Source organism: Lutjanus erythropterus, chromosome 6 (genome assembly GCF_056507025.1).
Source record: "Lutjanus erythropterus isolate fLutEry1 chromosome 6, fLutEry1.hap2, whole genome shotgun sequence".
NCBI lineage: Eukaryota > Metazoa > Chordata > Actinopteri > Lutjaniformes > Lutjanidae > Lutjanus > Lutjanus erythropterus.
In genome coordinates this window covers 9346613-9369285 of record NC_139322.1, presented here as the reverse complement: position 1 = coordinate 9369285, position 22673 = coordinate 9346613, and the positions used below count along the sequence as shown (strand labels likewise).

The 22673-nt window shown below is 38.9% G+C and overlaps 2 protein-coding genes across 2 annotated transcripts; both read right to left on the bottom strand.

Moving 5' to 3' along the window:
• Window positions 1-296: 296 nt before the first annotated feature.
• LOC146324842 (uncharacterized) lies at window positions 297-6250 on the bottom strand. Its single transcript, XM_084719949.1, has 4 exons — window positions 6123-6250; window positions 5558-5774; window positions 3233-3399; window positions 297-482 (listed from the first exon to the last, which is right to left on the bottom strand). The coding sequence occupies exons 1-4, from the start codon at window positions 6243-6245 to the stop codon at window positions 429-431; spliced, it is 561 nt and encodes a 186-aa protein (XP_084576075.1). The 5' UTR covers window positions 6246-6250; the 3' UTR covers window positions 297-428.
• Window positions 6251-20460: 14210 nt separating this feature from the next.
• On the bottom strand, window positions 20461-22269 carry tcf15 (transcription factor 15). The gene is made up of 2 exons (XM_084719948.1): window positions 21575-22269; window positions 20461-20812 (listed from the first exon to the last, which is right to left on the bottom strand). The coding sequence occupies exons 1-2, from the start codon at window positions 22055-22057 to the stop codon at window positions 20750-20752; spliced, it is 546 nt and encodes a 181-aa protein (XP_084576074.1). The 5' UTR covers window positions 22058-22269; the 3' UTR covers window positions 20461-20749.
• Between the last annotated feature and the right edge of the window lie 404 nt (window positions 22270-22673).

Below are 22673 nucleotides of genomic sequence, written 5' to 3'. Positions count from 1 at the left end.
GTGCTGTAAAATAAAGTCCTTTTTAAATAATTTGCTGAAGTTCTTATTTAGACTTTGTTGGTAAATGTTAACATATCAGAAATGAAATCACTGTACAATATAAAAACATTCTGTAAATTCAGTGTTACAGCTGTTATATACAACAGTATTTGCTGTTTACACCAGTTACAGTGTGCAAAAACTGTGCGTGTAGGATGGTTGTTTCCGTTCCTCTGAAAAAAACCTTACATCCTGTCATGTCTGTTTTCTGGTCAGTTGACCTTTTTCATACTAATGAAAAAAAAGGCAACGTGGTGACACACTTTTACAACCACAGGTCACTTCACTGAAAACCACATGAATACCTCTGCAAACAAGTAAATAACAATAAATAAGAAAGGCATCAATAAAAATTGATTGTAATTGTTAATTGGATTTGTCAGTCTGCTTCACCACTTAAACTGCCGCCGTCTTGCAGACCTGTTGCGAACAGCTCGAATGACCTGAATGACGACAAAAAAAAAAAAAAAGGAAAAAAAAAACACACATCAGTACAGTACAAATCAATATGGGGATTTATTCAACTGGAGAGAAGCACTTCTGCTAAGTCTGTGAACATTAAAAAAAAAAAAAAACCCAAATGTGGAGTGGGGCCCGCACTGAGAGGAAATGACATCTCTGCAGCAGGAGTTAGCTCGCCTACACTATCTACAAATACTGTCAGAGCTGTTAGATTCACACACTTAGACAGTATTACTCATCTATAGAATAGATGGTTTTCGCGCTAAATTTTTATAAATTTTAATGAAGCATCTGATCATGTATATCTCCTTTTAAAAAATACACTCCTTGGCCACATACTATTAAATACACCTGCTCAATTTGATGCAATCCAATACAACAGCACATCCGTAAAGGCAGCTTTATTGATTTATAAATTATATGTTTCAAATCGAGGTAGTGGTTAGTGTTGTTGTTGTACTGGACTGCATTATATTGAGCTGTTTCTAATATTCTTCCACCCTCATGTTTGTAAATTTTATAAACGCCTACTAAAAGGATAATTCAGGTTTTTTGAAGCAATGTTGTTGGAGATCCATGGTCAGTCTATCACCTATGATAAATGGCAGTGAGCACGTCTCCACTTTGGAGAAACAGCACCGGTAGGCGGGAAGGTAAGCAATGTCCTGATGTGGACGGGGTCAGCAGTGAAACATATTTTAGCCACAAAAAAAAAAAAAAAAGGTCCATCTGAAGACTTTTCCGACAAGCAATATAAGCAAAATATCACTCGCTCCAAAGCCAACAATTTTACCTCACATAACATGCTGGTCTACCGCTGCCTTCAGCACTTAATTTGTTTGTGTTATTGTGTCACTTCCTGTTTTAATGGGTTGGTCCAGATTTATTGAAGTCACACAACAACGAACAAAGAAACTGATCAAGGCAGTGGTAGACCAACAACTCCTGTCTTCTGTGAGGTAAAATTACTGTTATTACTAAAGGAGTCTTTTGAGAGAGCAACACAATACAATGCGTGATGGCAGTTTCCAGGAAGGTAAAGAGGTGCAAATATTCTAAATATATCGCATACTTAGTCGGTGTACTGTCCTTTTTTTAAGTGTGTAAAATAGATTTTACTGCAGCAGTACATTGTATAAATTACACCGGTACGCCTGCCGCTTCTCCAAACTGTTAGACATCTTTAGTATACTGAATACATGACAAAAGGACTGCATGAGCACAAAACAAACCTGAGTCATTTTCAGTCAATGAGTCAATGTTTAAGATCATGCAGGCACATATTTTTGAGAACGGAATCATTTTCTCCAGCTGTTTGGCAGGTTGAGCACTTGAGATTGCACAGTTTTGTTTTTTAAAGATAATTTTCCAACACATGGGCTGTAATTTTAGTAATTTAACAACATATTTTGATATGATATGATATTTATTATTTTTTTACTGTGCAAAAACCAAATATTGCACAGATATTTAACAGACTGTCAATCAGAAAAATCTGTTTATCATACAAATGTAGTTCACGGTTCCTCTTTCAAGGTCAAAACATTTCCATCACGATTCCTTTTTTCACCTGGCCGCAAATCTAATTCTGCTCATACAATTCTGTAGCTGAAGTAAAGGCTCTTAAATGTTGACTTGAACCATGTCTGAATTTGTTTTGTACTCATTCCATTTGTTTTTAATTTTCAATGTTTGACATGGTTGACCACTTGACTTTCTTAAACATGTGGTTAGTAAAAGAAAGTAATCAGACTTTGAAGGAAGTTCCTTCTGACACTGAAATCTTTCTCTCTTCGCACCTGTCTCTTGTGGTGTTTCTCAAGGTTTGCATATGTGCTCCCACATATAGGTCTATTTTTAGAAAACGATGGTATGCAGCTGTACTTCCCCTTAAAACCAGGTAAAATCCAGATTTTCAGTGTCAAATACAGGATGGCAAAAACCTTTTGTTGCTAAACAGGAGTACACACACAAGTCTTGACTTTAAACTCGTCAAACTTATAGTTTAACCACCATTCTTTTTTAAATGCTATATTTAGAATATTTTCATCGCTTTACTTTGCTGTCAGACAGACTTCTCTAACTAAGTAGAACAGGGGAGTTGCTGCTACAGTTGGTTAGTTTGTTTGTGTTATTGTGTGACTTTGGTGAATCCAAACTAATGCTTAAAAACACAAAAGTCACAAAATATCACAAGCAAAATAAATATTCTAGGCAGCAGTAGACCAGCAATTCTGGTGAAGTAAAAATAATGTTTTTACCAAAGAAGTCTGGTTGCTTTGCAGAGAGTGATGTTTGGCTTATATAAAAGTGGTTTCCCGTCAGAAAAAGCTGTCTGGTGGCGGGGTTAAGTGGTGAAAATATCCTAAATATAGCTCACACCTAAAACTGATATTGATTTTTTTTTTTTAGGTGGCTTTGCTGCAGATCCTGTCCACAGCAGTACATTGCTTTGCTTCCTTCTCAGTACTGTGGGTGTGCCGACCGTCATCTGTAGGTAAAACACTGACTATGGATACGTATTTCCTACAAACCTGCTTTAAAAACCATAAGAACTATCCCTTAGAGTCTTTTGATAAATTCCTCCTCTCCATTCCACATTCCCAAATAATTTCATTTTAATCATTCATCTATAAAGCATTTCAGTCATGTGCTCAATAAAAAAAATGACTTGACATCACCATGTTTACTTCATTTCCTTTAACAAATCCATACAAATAGATTTATTTACCCAAATGCTGATGAGAGATAAAATGACTTTGGCGAGGCCGACCCCCACGTAGACCATGATGCTCCACATGACCGGCAGGTCCTCGACTTGTCTGCGGCAGAACTGGCTGGACTGAGTCGTGTTCATAACGCTTGTCATTGTCGTCGGGTCAGGCTGGGTCACACACACTGCATTAAGACCAAAGAAAAGACAGAAAATGGGAGAAAACAGGTCAGTGAGATATTTCAACCCAGACTATCAGGAATCAATCACAGCAATGACAGTTGTTATCGACGATTAGGGTTGCAACGGTGTGAGATTTTCATGATAGGAACGATCTCAGAAAATATCAAAACATACAGTAATTACAGGCTTAGCTCTGGACTAATCAGAGTCACTGGTTCATAACAGATGAAAAATCAAAAGCACTACTTGATTCATGAAATCAGAATCTCAACAGAAGATACTGGTGTCTAAAAACTGTTGACAGGAAAGAGGCAGAGGACAAATCATCTGACCCAGCTGAGGACTGGGCATAAAGGCCACTGCAGCCTCAGGGCAGATCATTTTTTGCAGAGCAAACTGAGGGGGCGCGGCAGACGTGGCCTTCAAGAAATTCCTGCCCTGGTAACCAGTATACTGCTCCCACTCTATAGATGATTAAAACATATTTCCTACCAGACAATTTCCCAAACTTTCCACCTGAAATAGGAATAATTTTATCATGCAGACATACAGCATTTGCGCGTTGGCAGGAATTTCATTTCTAATGAGTGGCAGTATAGCTGGAAAATTCATAACTGTCGCAGTGGAAAGGAAAATACTGTGTGTATTTCAGGTGATGGATGAAAGTGTGTTTCCTGCTTTTTGATGTGGCTCTGCACATGCTGTGACTGTTGGCAGAAACGAGATCAAACTACAGAAATTTGGGTGAAACCCCTTTTCTCAGATGAATACTTTGGCTGTTAAAGGTTTTGGATAAATACAAAGTAAACTGATCAAGTTGTCAATTCTGACGCATCTTAAAAGCTATACAATCGGACAAACACAATCTTGATTTTTTGAGCGTTTGTCATGTATTTAACTGTACTGTAATATTTAACCAAGTCTGATGTACTGGGTATGTTTTAAACTGTTCAACAGAAATGAAGTCTAATAAAGTTAGAGCTCCCTTCCTTATTTACTGCACCTCAAAGGGAAACTGTGATCTTCGAAAGTGTGAATTTTAATGATATACTCTGTAGACTTCCATATTGAATCCTGAAAGTCTCTAACTCAAATGTGAAGAAAAATCATCTGTTTCACTTGCAGCTGCCACAAATGTCTTGTCACTGCATTATAAATCCAAAAGTTTGAGACGAGATACGTAAAGAACTCGTCGATATAGTTGGACTAACTTAAAAAAAAACAAAAAAAACACTTCAATTGGTAGCAAACAAATAAATTGATTTTTTTCATTTTTTCAGATCAAATTAAGTTAGATGGACACAGTTGCTTTAAGTCAGATGTACTTGATAATCTAAGTGGTTTCAAACCAACAGTTTGCATTAATGCAACCTAAATTTAAGGCAAATCAACATAAAAGTTTCCAATTTTCCAACTCAAGGAGCAGTATTGTAGTTTTGGGTAAAGCAAATAATTAACAACCCAATAGTCTTATTTCAGTAAAAACATATGTTATAGTTAATACAGTTTATTAAATATAATGAATATATTTGCTCATGTTAGCAGGACTTAACGTTAGCCTGAATTAATGAGCTGGTTCTGTTCAGTGAGTTTACAAATAACTTAAACAAAACAATTTAATTAATCTTTTAAATGCAGTTTCTATAATGTTTTGACTATTTACTGGCTTGATTTTAGCTTTTGTTCTCTTAAATGCAGTTTTAATGCTCTCTTAATGTTATTTCTATGCTCCTGTGAGGAACTTTAAATTGCCTTGTGTTTGAATGATTTTATATAAATGAGGTTGACTTGTGTCGCCAGTTCAGGTGGACCAAATTTATACCTAACATAATACATTATTTGATCATAAGATCTAATTTTGTCTCGCAGTAGACTTAACCTTATTTCTGAATCAGTAACTGCAATAAGAAAAATCTGGGAAAGATGTGAATGTCATGACATCAGATGTACAAATACAAAGATAAACCTGACCGGTGTGCTTTTACTGAAATAAGAATAGCAGCTTAAGGGAACAGGATGCAATTTCAAATCCACAAAAGTAAAGTGGCATCACTTAAAGCAGAAATCTGAATACACTTTTTGTAGCTCATCTCAGATGCTCTAACTGTGTCAGTGAAGAATCATATACTCTGCCAAGTGGAAATTAAATTCAGAGCTCACCATCATTAACGATCAGGTTGACTCTACAGTTCTTATTTTTACCCCCTACGTTTGCACTGATGGCACACTCGTAGTTGCCCGAGTCTTCAGGCATCACTCTGGGCAGGAACAGACCGTATTTCTCTCCGAACCTGGCCGGCCGAGTGAAGTTGTAGTCCTGTATGGAATCATCGGATTTACCTCTCCGGATTATGCCGCGTTTTTTCTGGTCGCTGACCTGTCCAAAGTCAAAAAGTCACATTTATAAATCCATATGAAATTAAATGTAAGCTACTGACAGACAAGATGTACTCTAAAACTGAATTCTCAAGCTGTAATGAGTCGTGAAAACTTACAATTTGTTTGGAAGTTGTACTGACTCAAAAAGATTGAGTGCCAGTAAAATTTTCTTTCTTTTGGGTTCAATTTTTGATCAATATAAACTTTACTCAACATGAAATGAACTCAAAAAAAATATGACAACTGATAGCCTCAATTTTTTTGAGCACACAGTGGGAAACTGAGTAGTTATTTTCATTCATGTTTTGCAACATTTATGTCTGAAAGCCTGAAATGTTTCTCTGACCTTGTACCAAGCAACTGAGAGGAAATTCATTTGTTCAATGTCAATATCTTGACACTTCAGCAGCACATCCTGGGTGCAGTTTGCAGTTAATATTGTTGCCAGACTCTGGGTTGCACAATGCATCAACAGCACCTGAGAGAATCAAACCACAGATTCCAGATATTTTCTGTTATATATCACAGCATCAGTGGACTGAACTACCAGTGTTCATCTGGTGGATGAAATAATCAATAAATGTATATAACATAATATGTATATAATTATAGAAAAGTCAGACTGGACCCACCTTAATGAACAAGACCTTCTGAGACATCTTCTGCTTCTTCTGTATTCTGAGTCAGTCACATCTAATGTTTTTCTTTTTCTCACTTCACTTGAAATGGTGTCACAGTTTCCTGTATGGTGGACTAGTTAATCTGAAGGCAGCAGCAGGATCCTTCATGCTTCTTCAATTGTGCCACCGTGTGGCAGTTTGGAGCCATGCATCATTACTGTGTTTGTTCTGTAACTCACATTCATGTAGGGTTTTTTTTTTGTAGGAAAACAACATCTGAGTTTTGGGTCACACCCTCAACATCTGCACCTCGGTTCAGCTCAGATCTTCTTCTTTTTTTAAAATACAGTGAAAAGAGTTTCAGAGGAAAGGAAAAGGACACAGGTAGAGTTCATAATGCATCTACTTCTACATTTTATTTATTTACATATACATGTAAATTAATAAAATAAAGTTGTTACAAGTCCACATGGTTGTATGATCTCTCTTTTCTTAGTATTTATCTCCCTTCTTCTTTTGTAATTAGTTATATATTCCAGTGCAGTTACTAATTACCTGCTACTGTAAACAACATACCGGTAGTCACAAACATAATCCAACTATCACATTATTAGTTGATTACTCTCCATTTCTACAATATGGTGATATTGTTGAGCCTATATAGTGTTTTTGGGGTTGCAACTAATGATCATTCGGCAAATTGAGTTTAAAAATGGCAAAAATGTCCACCCTGGTGAGCCACTTTCTCACAAGAGACCATGATAATGAACTGGCAGCTGAAACTATAATCCCACTATTAACCCCTGTTTTGTAATCTGATTTTTATCTGTACATGTAATGGAATACAGTGACCTTTTTTCACATCCATATTACAGAATCCCATTGCATGTAATCTGTTACTCCCCAAGCCTGGAAATCAAAGAGTGAATGTCATTTTTTCCACTGAACACACAGAGCTGATTATGTTGAAGGGAAGAACGATGGTAGGAGGCTTCCTCTTTGTTTATTTATGGTCATATATATCTTCAAAAGGTGTGTGTCGCCCTTACTAGGACCTTTAAGAATATTCCCAGGGCACGGAAAGGTAAAAGAGGAGTGAGATTTCAGGTCCAGGATTCTTGAGACTAATTGTCCCACTCCTTCCCAAGAGGCCTTAACAAATGGGCGGGACCAAAAGTTACGAGTATGATCTGCTGAAAATGATTCAAAGTCCCTCCAGCTGGGGTGAAGGGACCCACAGTCTTTGGATTTCTGATTTGGAGTAACAAAGAACTGGAGCAGATTTTTTCAACAGAAATTTCTCCAAAACAAAGATTTAGTGGAGGTAGACTGGAGCGGTGTCTATATCTGCACGTAAGCGCGTTCTAATTGTTCACAAGTGCACTGCAAGTTACTCAGACCTTGCACTCAAAATGGCCAAAAAGTTGAATGTGAACGGACATTTGTCACCGTCAATGGTTGCCATCTTGTATACATAGTGGAGGGAGGGGGGGCTACCAAACCTGTTAGCATGGCCACCCAGGTGTCCGAGGAAGCAGCTGTGGTGACTATAGTGGCTGCGGTAAACACCGAAAGTATACAGATTTAAGTCATGCAATTACTTTTATCAATAAGTACCACTATACTATTGTTGGATTTACATCACAAAAATGTTTATTTGGTTAAGTTTGTAAAAATCTGGTGATGCAAACCAAATATAAATCAACATTTTAGTGTGTTTTCAGCCAATAGGAGGAGGCGGGGCCCGTTGATGATGGAGATTATGATGTACTTTTAACCTCCTGAGGTACAGAGGGCAAACAAAAGTACAAGGACTTTCAAGTTGGATGAAATAAAATTGAAAGGAAATGAATAAACACAAACGGTAAATGTTGTCGTGGGTGGCGGTACAGCTCCGCCCGGCTTCAGTTTACCCGCAAAGAAGAATCCTCAGTTTCAGACAGCACTACCCTGTCAAAATTCAGACACAACGCAAGTGAGTGCATAGTGTGCAGTTTGTACTACATGACAGTGTACTGACAGAAGTATCTGAATTGAGACAGCTTGGATTTCCTATATTTGCAGCCATATTTCTTCTGATATTCCCATGTTAGCCTCCTTTTCCCATCGCTACCTCATATAATTGGTTGAATTTTTATTCACTGAGGTAAAGCCCTTGTATAGTTTGCCTGTGACGACTCCAGTCTGTACCAGGTTTACACCGTATATTTAACACAGATAACCTGTTTACACCTGGCATTGACATATGTATGTATTGGGTGATCCAATCACAAGTGGACAGCTCTTAGTGTGTCACACCTGACAATGTGACTGACTTACCTGCTCTATGAAGGTTACAATGTAGAGCAAGTGGGTCACTATAGAGAAATAAACACCAACAGGGTGATGCAAATGCAGGTCTTGAATCAGCAGTCTGTACTTTATACCAGCGGTCTGTACTTCATAACAACGGTCTGCCATTCAGACTCAACAGACCTTAGAATGCTGTAACTGACCATTTAGAAAAAAGTATTTAACAGATGCAATAAATGCAAATAAAGAAGTACATCACTGGGACAAATGGACACAATCTCTACACAAAGAAAGAAATAACATAATGTATAACACCAAATTTACAGACAGTGTTTAACAAAATTTATAATGTTACTCTTAACTTAACAATTCATAAAACTGCACAATTTTTAAGGGACTTTTTACGCGGGCGACAAAGAAGAAACTATTGGTTACTGTTTACTGGATTTGCAGAATTTGACATGTTTAGCCTTAATTAAATGGTCTTCTTTCATGAATTCAATGTAAATGGTGAAACCAGCTGAAATGGTATCAAACAACTGCTAGATGTTGGCAGGTAAGTCAGACTTTTCAACATGGTGTGGCCATGGTCCAGTGATGCCGTGACAAACTGACACATTGGGCCTCGTTCATACGCACAGATTTAAATGGTTTGTGTGAACAATTTTAGGAGCTGAAGCTTTCTGACGAGCAGCTCTGATGAAGCACACTGGCAGGTTAACTTCTCACCTCACTGCACTGATGTACAAGTGTACTCCAGGGTGTGTCGGTACACTGTTACATCACTGCTGGATCTATGAAACAGACAGCGCCAAAGACATTTACATTTCCTGTGTCTGACCCATAAAGTTAGGAAATTAAATGTGGAAAACAATGCAGCTTTTTGGGATTATATAATCAGATTACAAAAAATTAGTTATTATCAGCCCAGATTATGTTTGAAAAATGTGTGATTACATTTTTAAAATATGGCTATTTCTCCTTTCGGGTTTCCAGTTTTGTTAGTGATGACTTAGCAATACTTGTTTTTGGTTTTAATGATGATTTATGAAAAAGGAAGCAAAGTCCACCATGTGACCTTTGATTGACAACCAGTGGCAACAAAAGCTTCCACAAAAGAAACAGCATCCCACATGTTGGAGAATATACACAGTGCACCTGTAGTTTGTGCCAGGACTGTTTTTGTTAGGATGATTTTATTCGATCAAATGTAAATGCTGAACATGCAAAATGTTTACTTTTGTATATTTTGACATGTTTAAAGAGAAAAAAAAGAACATAATTCACATTTTTGTGGCTGCATCTATTATTCTATCACCATTTTTTGCAACATTTTCAATGTTTGATCTTGAAGTAATCCAAACGTTATCTAAAAGTAATAATTTTTTGTAATCAAATGGACTACATTACTAAACTACTATTCCTGGACTAAAAAGCCATGTAATTTGCATTCAGTAACTGACATTTCAAAGTAATCTGACCTAACCCTGCTGCTAAAACGGATGTTACTTAGTTGGTCAGTGATATGTTTCTCCAAGAGACTGGCTGTCTTACATACTGTAGGCTCACATCAGTCACACACACGCGCGCGCACACACACACACACACACACACTCTTATGAGTCTGGCTCATCCTGTTGTTTTCATCGGAGGGAACTCCCCATTGTCTCCCTTCAAGCATATTATTTGTATGTGTCGCTCTTGTTGACAAAGGTGGTCGATATATGGTTATTAATAGCAGGCAGGCTTTATGGAAAAGGGAAGAGTGAGGTCTTTGGATTCCACCATCTGCATCAAACAATGCCTCATTCAGCAGCAGCTGGCACAGCGTAGAAATGTACTGATTTTACCACAGATCATCAGTGGAAATGAGGACTGGACACCGGTAACTGCAGCTGTGAGCAGTTTAGATTTATGACGGGGGGTAATCTCAGCATGAGGATAAACAGCGAAGCACGGCACTCTGCAGTTTTGAAATATCTTTCACGTGTTGGTCACTGCAGATGTTCTGATATTGCAGGGTTGCGTTTGGTAAAACACCTTAAACAAGCACAAGGGACATTTACAGTTAAACAAACTATGTGTTATAATAAGGAAATGGCGCGGTTATTAACTTCAATGACAAAAACTGCTGAAGCTGAATCAAAGTTGTGATTCTCTGAAGATTCAATTGTTGGTGTAAATGTGAGCGTGATGTGTGCACGTATGTGTTTGATTCTGTCTATGTGTGCTGCAGTTAAAGGGTGTTGCACGCCACAGTAAATCCCAGAGGTTGTTAGCACGCCCAGCTGCTAGCGTAGGTCTCCATGTTTCTGTCAGCGAGGTTGTTCACTGCACACTCTTTCGCCTCTGATTGAGGAAATCCTCTGACTGTTTGCTCTGTTTGCCGAAATGAAACGTCCCAATGGTTCCGCCATCTCTCCCACAGGCCCCGTACATGGAGACTTTCCCATGAAGACTGTGCATGTTTACTAGGGTCTGACAGATATACGGCTCTTTGATGAACCGTAACAGTACCAATGTGTCAGTGCTGCACAGGCTGATGGATGATATTTTGAGATCATTCTTGCAACTTTTATTGTTGTCAGGAGGAAAATCTGCTAAAATGGTGATTAAAAAACTTGAAAACTCTTTATTGTCTCACAAGCGGAAATTGTTTTTTGCAGCAAGGAAACATAAAAACATAAACCATAAACACAATAAAAACATGATAAGACAATTGAAGATATTAACGGTGCTGGTACTACACATGCGATACAGAATGCAATAAAAGGTTAATGTGATAAAAGCAAAGACGGCAACTATAAGAAAAGGGACATGCTAGAGGAGAACCAAGAGGCAGTTTATGGTATTTTAGAACGAAGAACATTTGTTACACATGGGATGAATCATCTCTGACTCTGAGAGGATGTCGGATTCCTTAAAGAGAGGATGATTCAGATGTCTGACAAAGAAGGCTCACCAATTATTTTACTTGTGTTTCAGCTGAGTCGTGTACAACACATTTAAATATCTGCACCTACAAATCAGTGAGAATGTTCAGGACTGATTCTGTGATGGATTTGTAAAATTACACAATCAGCTCCCAAGGGTATACGGTCATTGTTGCACCACCAGAACAAGGTACTAAGCTAATTAGCTAGTTTTATAGCTCTTTAAAGGGATAGTTCATCCAAAAATGAAACTTCAGTCATTATCTACTGATCCACGTGCCAAATGAAGGGCGGGTTTAGTTTTTTTAGTCCATAAAAAACTGTTGCAGGATCTCTCAAACAATGGAAGTGAATGGTGACCAGTTTTCACACAGAAAAAACAACAGAAAAAACAACAGAAAAAACATATAATGAATGAATGTTTGAAAGCTGGTCATCATTCACTTACACTGTTTAGGAGATTCTGCACCGCTGCTCCTGTGAAACTCCAACAGGGTTTTGTAGACTAAAAAACATGTTGTTCAGTGTGTGCAATGCTATTCTTACAAAGTCAGACCTCCACAGCTATCAGTGCTGTAGAAAGGTCTGACTCAACACATTACCATTCTGCTATAGTGAGAAAAACACACAGACTTTTTTGTATTTCTTTAAACCAGTCACAATCATCATGAGCCGCAAAGAGCATAAAATGCAGCAATGGTTCCCCCACAAAATATTGTCAAGAAGAACTTGTTTTGGTGGAACATTTGAATATTTAAATGGCAAAATCCCCACAAGAGAAAAAATAACAGGTGCTAGCTTGTTTGCTCTCCTACTGTTAGCAACCAGGTGGTAATTTGCCATTTTCTGTCTGTAGGTTGATGTCTCTGAGGTTGTTGTTGTTTCCTGTTGTGATGGGGACTCAGATATGCATGCATGATATTGGATGCCACCTGAAACAGGCAGCCAATGGCAGGCTTAAACCCACAGTCTGCATCTGGTGAGACAGACTAGTGTAATGCTTACTATTGTCGGCATCTTAAGCTGTTTTCACATATGCACTCGGACCTGCACCCCGGGAATAAGGTGGGGACATTATCCACATGTGCTCTTTCACACCTGTAAGCATGCATGAGGAGATTGTCTGTGTCAGATGATTCTACACATGTTGGAAATACTCTGTATGGTTCAGGTGAAGGGCGGCGCCTGCAGAGCGCACAGCAGGATGAGGATCATCCACAATGATGACTGTTTTTGGGTTAAAATAAATACAAACCAAGTCTCAAAACTGACAAACTTGATGGAAGAGGGGAAGAGTGACAGACGTGGAGATCAGCTGACTGCCTGCACAGGACCACACTGATTTTCAGGACACCAACATTCTCTGACTGTGATCGGATGTTTCCACAACATGAATGATGAAGAAAGGCATTTAACCGTGACCTTGAAACATATTGATTGATAGATGTTCTATTCACACATGCAGCTCACCTGGATTTAAGACCAGGGAGCTGGCAGGGTCAAGTTCGGGCCATAAAATGCAGACATTTGTGTTCACACATACAACTCTTCCTGGTAGTGTGCGGATAATTGCAGAGTCACAGTGAATGCGTGAAAGGAGTTTAAGTTTGGTGTGTCAGTAACAACTGCTGCTTTGCAATAAACACAAAATGCAGCTGAGGCTCAGTGGAAGTTCATTTGTTTTGCAGGAACTGGTCATAAACAAAAGTAACGCAAAGAATTAAAAGTTTGACCTGATGATGGTGCGAGGTGGGGAAAGTCAGGGGATCATCCTCCCTGGACCATGAATGTTAAGGCTAAATTTCAAAGTAATACATCTAAAAGTTATTGGGATATTTTGATCTGATCCAAAGTGGTGAACATTGGTAGAATCATGCCGTTAGCGTGGCTCAAACTTTCTGTGCACTTCCTGCTCAGTATAAAACCAAACAAAACAAGTGTATCAGGCAATTATGTGTCAGTGGTGTGTTTACAGCTTGTTTCTGCTGCTTCCAATTGGCAAATTGCTAACTTTTAAAAAAAGAATATATAATATATAATGCACACGTGTCAAACAAACACAGTTACACACGCCTGGGAGGCTGAGCTCTTTTATGGATGTATAATATTGAATATCGCAATAAATATCTCAATGCCGTACCACACTGTGTCGATGTCTACCTTGATATTACATGGTTAATTATTCTATTTTTTTTTCTAAAAAGATTGATACTGACTGCTGCATTGTTTTTGTTTTGCAAATGTACACATATATTTCATACTTTCATTGCCAAAGACAACTCATGCTTTTTCTTTTTGCAGATTGGATCATGGCTACTTTTATTTAAAGAAGGAAAACAGAACAACTTTTAGGTACATGGAAAAACAAATTTTATACAAAAGTGTTGTATACATCAGATTTATTATTTAATAATCAACATTTTTCTTACTTTTTTTAAATTTTGCAATGAATATCAGATTGTGAATGTTTTTTCATATTATTGTAACTGTATTATTGTAACTGTAATTTTTGGTGTCCTTACTAAAAATATATGCTTTGATCTGCTGTTTGATCTGGCTAAAACATTTGTTTGGTATCAGTGAGTACGACTGTAACTGCCTGAAGTGATTCCTGTCTTTGTGAGGCTGCGGAGCTGCATCACTGCCTGTTCAATTGTTTGTTCAAGGAAGCACAAACCCGTCTCAGTCTGTGTATTGCTGGATTCTCACCTCTGCCTCTGGGCTTTGGCAGGCTTCTGACTGCTGGGGGCTTGATTGTCCGAGCCTGCAGCAGAACAGAGCAGCATTACGGCGATCTGTATTGTTCCCTAATTTCTTCTCTGGGATTTCCTCTTGCCAGCTCCCCCCACCCACCCATCCTCTCCACTGTACAGCCCTCCATCATCCTCCCTCTGTCTGAAGGCCCTGCCAAACTCTCTGGCACATGAAAACAATTGTTCTTGTATGTTTGAGGAGACACGACCGTCTCCTCAGACAGGCTTCTCTCCCCCACAGAAGCTCAGCTGACGGCCGGGCAGACAGACTTCCTCCTCCTCCTCCTCCTCCTCCTCCTCCTCCTCCTCCTCCTCCTGGAGGAAAGTGGTCATGTTCAGTAAAATCGGAAGCGAGGTATCTGAGTCCCGAGCCACAAAGTGACTCAGAACCATTAATATCTTTGACATGCAGGTGGAGCGAGGGGCCATCTCCCCAGCCAGCGAGTGTTTGAAACATGCTGAAACAGACTGTGAGAGCAAAAGCTATTAAAATATTACCATGTGCAGGTTTGTTTCTAACAAGAGCTCTCTGGCATGACTACAAAATACTGAAGGTAAGCACCCATCTGGGAATCAGGACCAAGCTCCCAGATGATGCTGAAAAAATGCTTTACATCCTTCCCGTTTCTGGATCATCTATTTTAGCTTTTTTCCCCTCTTTTGGTGAGGCAGGAACAGGGACACGTTTGAGCTGTCAGAGCAGTGATTTGTGTTTAATCTGTAAAGATGTTTTCACGGAGCCGTTGCTCAGCAGGATTCATTAAACCGTGCTTCCTAAATGTGACTGTTTCCCCTTCTGTTGTTTGTTTAGATCAATAACTGTTAGTCAATCAACATGAACAGGCTGAGATGTTACATTATGTCAGTTTCTCTGTCATTTACGCACCAATAATTCTCTCCAAGAACATTAAACCTCATTCTGTATCAAACAGTAAAGCACTGAGCTTCTCAATGGGCAACATAAAGAATGCACATTTTACACGCTCAATATTGTTTTAGGTTGTTTAGGTTCACTCTAAAGTGAACTTTATTGTACAATTGAACTTTATTGAACTTCACTTCTGTAGTGCAGCCATCTGGCATCCAAACCGTGTACACATATCTTCTGAAAAACGTTATAAAATTTGTTGCTGCTATTTTGTCAGCTTTATTTTCAGTGTTAAATCCCACACAATGAAAATCACTGAGTCAAACCATGGAAATATCCCATTACAAGTTTCTGCATTCAGAGCCCTTACTCAAGTAGAAGTATTTAAGTATTATCAGTAAAATGTACTTAAAGCCCACTTCATGCTGTAAAATTTTACTGTACAGTATGTTGGATCTGACTGCTGTAGATGGTTGAGCTCATTTAACTACTTCATATACTGCTGGGTAGTTAATGTATAGAAATGCATCCTGTTCTATAAGATCATCATGTTTGTGGCGTTGCTGTCCTGTGAGAGTGTATCCTCAGAAAGTCAACTTTTCATGAGAAAGACCGTCCTGTTTTCAGCTTTGTAACAACGTAATCTGAAAAGTAACCAGTAACTAAAGCTGTCAGACAAATGCAGTGAAGTGAAAGTACAAAATTTGACTCTGAAATGTGGTGTAGATGTATTAAGTTGCATAAAATAGAAATACTCAAGAAAACTACAAGTACCTCCAATTTTTTCTTAAGTACAGTATTTGAGTAAATGTACTTTAGGTTTAGGTTTAATATGGCACAATGCTGGTTTACCCAGAACCCTTAGATAGAAAATGAGTTTTACCTCAGTGTCAGTGTTATTCTTTATACCACTGTTGTTGGTTTTTGCACAAAATAAAATATAACAAATTTGTTACAGTTTTGAGATAAAACTTGAGCTTCTTCTGTTTAACACTGTGTCAGATACTCATATTTGCAGTGGTAGGAAGTTTTTAATAATTTAAAAATGTAAATATTGATATCATGTTAATAATAAACATATGATAATGTTGTGTAAATCATCCAGTGCCCCTTAAATATCTGAAACATATACTGTATGCTCTTAAATCATTTCTGTTTCTTTCCATAATTGCACTTTATGTATACTTTTGTGCAGTTTTGGTTACACGTAGTTAAAGGTGAATTTGTTATTTTTTTCCCTCCCAAACTCTCCACTGATATTGTGATAATATTGTTAGCATGAATTATTTTGGTCAAGATAATCGTAGTGAAAATCTGTTACTGTTGCAGCCCTTCTGCATATTTTCCATAACACCCCAACAGTAATATTAAAAAATAATACCAAAACTGGGTCAAAACAACCAACTGGGTCCATTTTTAATCCATTAATTTTTATTGTGCAAGACAGAAGTAAGAATGGAAACAAAAGGCATCTCTGTCCCTCTCCCTTTTTTTTAATCTCTTTCTTTTTTGTTTATTTATATAAAGTTAGTGAGTTCAGGCCTCATCCTTCAAAGAGATGACATAATATATCCGAAAAAAGATAATGAAAGACACGTAACAAGTGTTCTGTTATTGTTTCTTTTTCCTATCTTTCTCAGAACAATTAAGCAGAGACAATCAAGGTCATTCTTCGTCTCAGGTCACAGAACTGGCAGGAGGAGGTGGAACTGCTGCCCATTTTCTTTTTTATCTCCGCTGAAATTCTTCCAAACCTCTTCTGGGATTAAAAGATGCGAGGGTCTGAGGAAGAGGAAAAACTCACCAAAGTGAAGCAGTAAAGCTCTACAGTGGTCCCCAGGTGGATCCTCGCCTGTCAGACACGTTAAACAGATCCACACTATATCTGCTGCCTTCGCTTTTCTCCCCCATCTCTTCTTCTGATGCTCTCTGCCATCAATTTGTTACCTGTCATCTTGGAGGGGGGAAAAAGTTTCCTTCCGACTTTGTTAAAAACTCAGTGTTTGGTTCGCTCGCTCACCAGAGAGCTGTACATCTGGGTCCCAGTGCCGGATGATGTCAAGACTGGCGCTGACCCAAGGCCCGTCGCACAGAGAGTTCCTCAGAGAGGTCGGCTGTGCGTTGTTTTCCCTTCCTGTGCCTCCGTGACATCTTCCTGCCTGGGGGAGCCTCAGGGAGCCATTTGAAGAGGCCCTGGCCCCAGAGCATGGAGGACTTAGCACAGCAAATTCCAATTAGCCTGACAGGGCAGGTGGGGGATGTAGAGGAGGGGGTGGCGGAGGGGGGTGAGGGGAGCTCGGACCCCCAGCATGCACCTTTAACCGCCTTAAAATTCACTTTCCATACAGCCTCCTGTGCCACCGGGGAGCCTCCCTCTGTCATCCTGAGGACTGAGTTTGCAGTCTGATTCAAAGCGATGCCAGACAGGAAACTTTGGCTCAGCTGTCTGTGTGTCTGAGCTGCAATCTGCCTGCTGGAGCGATCACTACAGTGTCTTTTTCAGACTGGAGGAGACAGAGAGAGGCCCGCAGAGACTGGGCTGCTTTGGCTTTGCAGCTTTATTTCTAAGCAGTTATGAAATGTTTCTCAGTGAATCGACTCTGTGCTTCAAAGATCATGTTGGAAGAGAATGTAAAAGTAGGAAATTAACTTTCACACTTGATTGTAAGAAAATAAATGAAATACTAACTAGAAAAGGTCACTGATTGGCCTTTTACACCAACATCCAGCGGGCCCTGTTTCAATTCAAGGACCTAACTTTAAACCATTTGGAGCAATTCCTCCAAAAATAAACTTGTTTGGAACCGGAAAAGCTGGCTTCCAGCAGGAACCGAAATATACCACGTTTTCCTTGGGCGTGTCATATTCTACAGGCTGTTGTTCCTTGTGCACCACCCTCCATAAATGACATCCTTCATTACAACGGTTCTGCTCAAAGCTGGTGGAAATTCAGACTGGTTCACTTGCACCAAGATTCCAAGAATACTGAACAGAACTTGATCAAGAACCAGAGCTAATTTGGTGGAGAGGGGCCCTTAATAAAGTGCAGATCTCCACCAGATAACAGATGGTGAGACAACTACTGCAATGACACCACAGCTGCCCGGTGCAACCAGTGGATATTTTAATAGTTTTTTGTATATTATAGTGTACATTTTCTTTAAGATACATAGCATAGTGTAATTGTATTGTAACCAAGTATCCTGTAGAGTATACTGTAGAATTAGGTACATTTTTCAATTTAAACATTGTTATTTATTTAGAAAGTTACAGCCAGGTGGCTTTATAATAACATAATAAATGTAGAAATCTACATTTGTGGAGAAATTTACAAAATCTTAAATGCTAAATTATTTACACTGCTCATCGATTGGAGCCTGCATTTCCCAGTGGAAGTTGTGGTTATCCAGAATGTTAATGTTGTGGCATAGAGCTGATTTGATCGCCTCTAGCAACTGAATTTAATTCCAACAAGTATCCACTATCATGCTCAATCTTTCATGTTAATAATAAATCAAATTTTATTAAAAAGCGGTTCAGAATTAAACGAGTTACAGTTGAGTTTGTAACGAACTCTGCATCTCTCAACCTTGAATTCTCCAATATGGTGACCACACAGACACATGGTGGAGATGGCCGTGAAGCTGACAAAACTGGAATTTACTCATCTCGTATCGTGCCTAAATTTAGTGGATCATAACATATCAGGAATGGAATTAATCTGCAGGCGCTCCGGTTTAAGATGAAACAGAATTTTTCTATGGATGTCAGTCTCTCTGTAGCTGAGCCAGTGGTTCCTATACTTTTTCTGGCATGCCAAATCTTCAGAAGCCGAAAGAAGTCCTTCCACCTACAGTTATCAATCAATAAAAAAGGATCCAAGTCCAATTTTTGTGAAGTAAAGGTCAGCAAGATAGCAACAGCAAACTCTTGTTTGTTTTATTTCCCAATAAATCATAATCATTTAAGTTTGTTTCACTATATATTTCTCCCCTGGTGATCCATGCACCCACTGCAGTGACTCTATGCCCCCCAGGAGGGCCCACCCCCCAGGTTGGGAACCACTGAGGTAAGCTTTGTTTTTAGCCTAGCATTTGTTGATCACTTTTGGCCCCTTCAAGCCAACTAAGAAGAGTGAGAAGTCAGCCATCGATATAAAAAAGAACAGTGATATAGTTAGAGGTGCACACACTCATAGAACTGGACTTAGATCTATACTACTATTTTTTCAAAAAAAAAAAAAAAAAGTACATACAGTGATAAATGTGCACAAAAAGTTAGCTGATGAGTCTAGTAGCTCTGTAGACAGTAGCCCCATTGGTCACACACACATATCAGTCTAGTCATAGTTATAGTAAGAGCCTGAGTATCAAATTCAGGGTGAATCATCAACCTCTGCTGAAACTACTCCACTAATAACACAATAAAATCACACAAAGCCATAAGTTATCTTCAGAATCAACTCCAGCATTATATTGCATCATTTGCCCTGATCACACATCAACAGAGTTTCCCGTCTTGTGCTCCACCGTGACCTCCGACCTCTCACCCCATCTCTCCCTGTCCACTGGGCCCACAGCAGTGATTTATCCCTCTGACATACCAACAGCTGTGTTGGGGGCTCCGAGCAGAGTGTGGGCTACTATTTGCCGTGACTAATCGATAACAGACTTCAAAAAAACGCTAATCGTGAGAGTTGGAAAAAATACACCAGCCACTGACACCAGAAACCTGAAGAACCTTTGCTTTGGCTCCACGTGCTTTACAAACAAAGTCGTGGCAACGTTAGTGGAAACAATGGAAATGTGTGTGCATGCACGTCTGTGTGTGCATGTGAGACAGCTTTCCATAAAGATATTATATGCCACTAGGTTGGTTGTTAAGAAAACAGATATTTTGAAATGGATCTTAAGATAAATACAGTGTAACTGAGTATTTGGGAGTCAAATGGACATTTAAGTTTCTTATTAGAAATTTAACTTGTCAAATGTTCAGAAGAGAGGAGGCCATTTTCCAAGCTGATATATAATAAGAGAACCTTTTTTTTTCTAAAATGCCACACAGCTTAAAACAGAGATGATCTCAAAAGATCTATAGTTCCAGATATAAAGATTATCATTTTTTTCTTTTGTCCATTCCCAGTTATTACCACCGTCTGACATAACACTTCATTTTGTTTGACAGCACTGAAAATAGGGAATCAAAAAAAAAAAATCACTTTTATTTTGATAAAATATATTTTATTTAAAACTTTAAGGCTAAAAAGGACAACAAAAACTCATAAGTTTCAAACAAATGCACTGCATCTCTGAAAGACTTATGCTAAAATTCCTCAGTCAAGTATAAATAGTCTCTTCTTTGGTTCCATCATTTGATCCAGCATGCATGTGTGTGTGTGTGTGTTTGTGTGTGTGTTTGTGTGTGTGCTGTGTAACACCAGCTTCGACTCTTCCCTGAGAAAGTCTTTGAGGGTTTTCAGGTTGCTAAAATCATTCACTGGTCTTCTGTCAGCGTCTCATTCGCAGCGGAGCCAGCCCTCGCATTTTTAAACAGTCTTTGCCATCCTTTATCTGAAAAAAAGAAGAAATGTCTCAGTCATACAAAGATCCAGCAATATTTGATTTAACTGTCACAGATGCATTTTATTTTTATTCCTGGGAAACAAAAATAAAAATGCTTATTTTATACAAATCAACAGCTTGTTTCAGCTTTAATAATTGATGCTGAATAAATTTCCAAATGCAAGAAGAAGCTACTGATTATGTTGTGCATCACAATATGTTTTGTACTGCAGTGAAGTCCTTACAGTAATAAGGCTGTACCTAACTGCAACTAATGATTACTGTCATTGTCGATTAATCTGTCGATCGTCCATAAAACTACAATTAATTGATGAACAAAATAATTGACAATCAGTTTCATAGCTGACTAATCATTGCAGCTATAAACAAGAAAAAAGGAAAAAAAACATCTGTGTCTAACTGTGTGAAGAATTTACAGCGGGTGCCAAGAAATGTGCAGTGCGTAAAAGTGCTTTTTTGTGTGCGTAAAAGTACTTTTTACGCACACACTCAAAAACAAAATAATGTTGTTACACAAAAGTGGCCACGAATAAAAGATAAACAGATGCTGCATTAGTTGAAACCTCAAAAACATGATCAGGACAAAAAAGGAAAACATGTCTGAGCTCGGAGGTGATGGGCCTGTTTCATGTTATCTTGCTACTTTGGTATATTTAGAAATTTCGTTGGTATAAATTTCGGTTGTATTCAATATGCATTAAATTTAAAGCCGTTTCAAACTATGGATATGCAGAGTAAAGCAGCATTTACCCCTTTCCTCTGGTTGCTCAAACAGAAGGTGCAGATGCTACGCGGCTGCTGCGCCCCGCTCTCTCCTTGCGCATGAACCGCTCCGAGGCACGGCTGCTCATCCGCGCCGCCGTCCCCGAGAAGAAGCACGTTGGCCAGATGTGAAATGTAGCTGGATGCAAGTCGAAGAGTTTCGATTTTGGAGAGCTTTCTGTCCACCGGCTCTGTGGGTATGAGAGTCCGGAGAGCTGTGAAGGCGGTGTTGACACTCTGCGTCCTGCCTCTCTCCCTGGCGTTAGCTGCGCTCCTCTGCTTAATCAACCCCCCGGACTCCCCTTGCAGTTTGCGTGAAATCCGTCTGCGTTTTTCGCCGGAGGAGCCGCAGTAACTTTGCTCCGAGCTGCCGTCGCTCTCGCTGCGGTTTTCATCATCATCGGACGTGATGGCGAAGTCTGAATAGATCAAGTGTGTCGCCACAGGCCGCAGCATGGCGAAAGTCATCATGAAAACGTTACAAGACCAGTCCAGTCTCCAAATCCCCTGTCAGATCAGACCGAGAACCAACTCAGGGACTGACACTACATCTCAATACAACACAAAGCCCTGCATAAAATCACTCTTACAAAAAAGACGTTTTTAATAAAGCTGACCGACTTTTCATGAGTCAGTGTGCAGTGGCCTATTTTAGGGATGGACCCTGACTACCTGGTCAGCTGGGCTCTTATAGCAGGATGGGAGGAGCTGCAGCAGCACTCAGTGTTAGAGTAACCTCTCAGGACTCTACTCAACATATAAATCATCATAAACATGCCACATTGTTAAACATCAATCATCAATGCATTATAATTTTACACAAACATGCCACATTGTTAGAGTATTATTATGACAAATTATTGTTATTAATCACAAATGCACAATACATGTTCACATGAATATTACAGTGACACATCAAAATAGAAAGTGAACGTGATATTTTTAATCCCTGGAACAGACAACCTGCAATAATATTAGGGAACATTGGCACTACGTGTTTCTTTTTTTTTTTTTTTTTAATTTTGTCATAATTTTACACACTCTTAAAGAGATTCTACCTCATCTTTTAGAAATAAAATTACTGCAA

Coding starts and splice junctions, on each gene's coding strand:
- LOC146324842 (XM_084719949.1), bottom strand. CDS start 6,245: ATGCATTGTGCAACCCAGAGTCTGGCAACAATATTAACTGCAAACTGC. Junction 5,775..6,122: donor TCTCAGTTGCTTGGTACAAG/GTCAGAGAAACA, acceptor GACTTTGGACAG/GTCAGCGACCAGAAAAAACG. Junction 483..3,232: donor TATCTCTCATCAGCATTTGG/GTAAATAAATCT, acceptor GTCGTCATTCAG/GTCATTCGAGCTGTTCGCAA.
- tcf15 (XM_084719948.1), bottom strand. CDS start 22,057: ATGATGACTTTCGCCATGCTGCGGCCTGTGGCGACACACTTGATCTAT. Junction 20,813..21,574: donor TGAGCAACCAGAGGAAAGGG/GTAAATGCTGCT, acceptor TCTTTTTTTCAG/ATAAAGGATGGCAAAGACTG.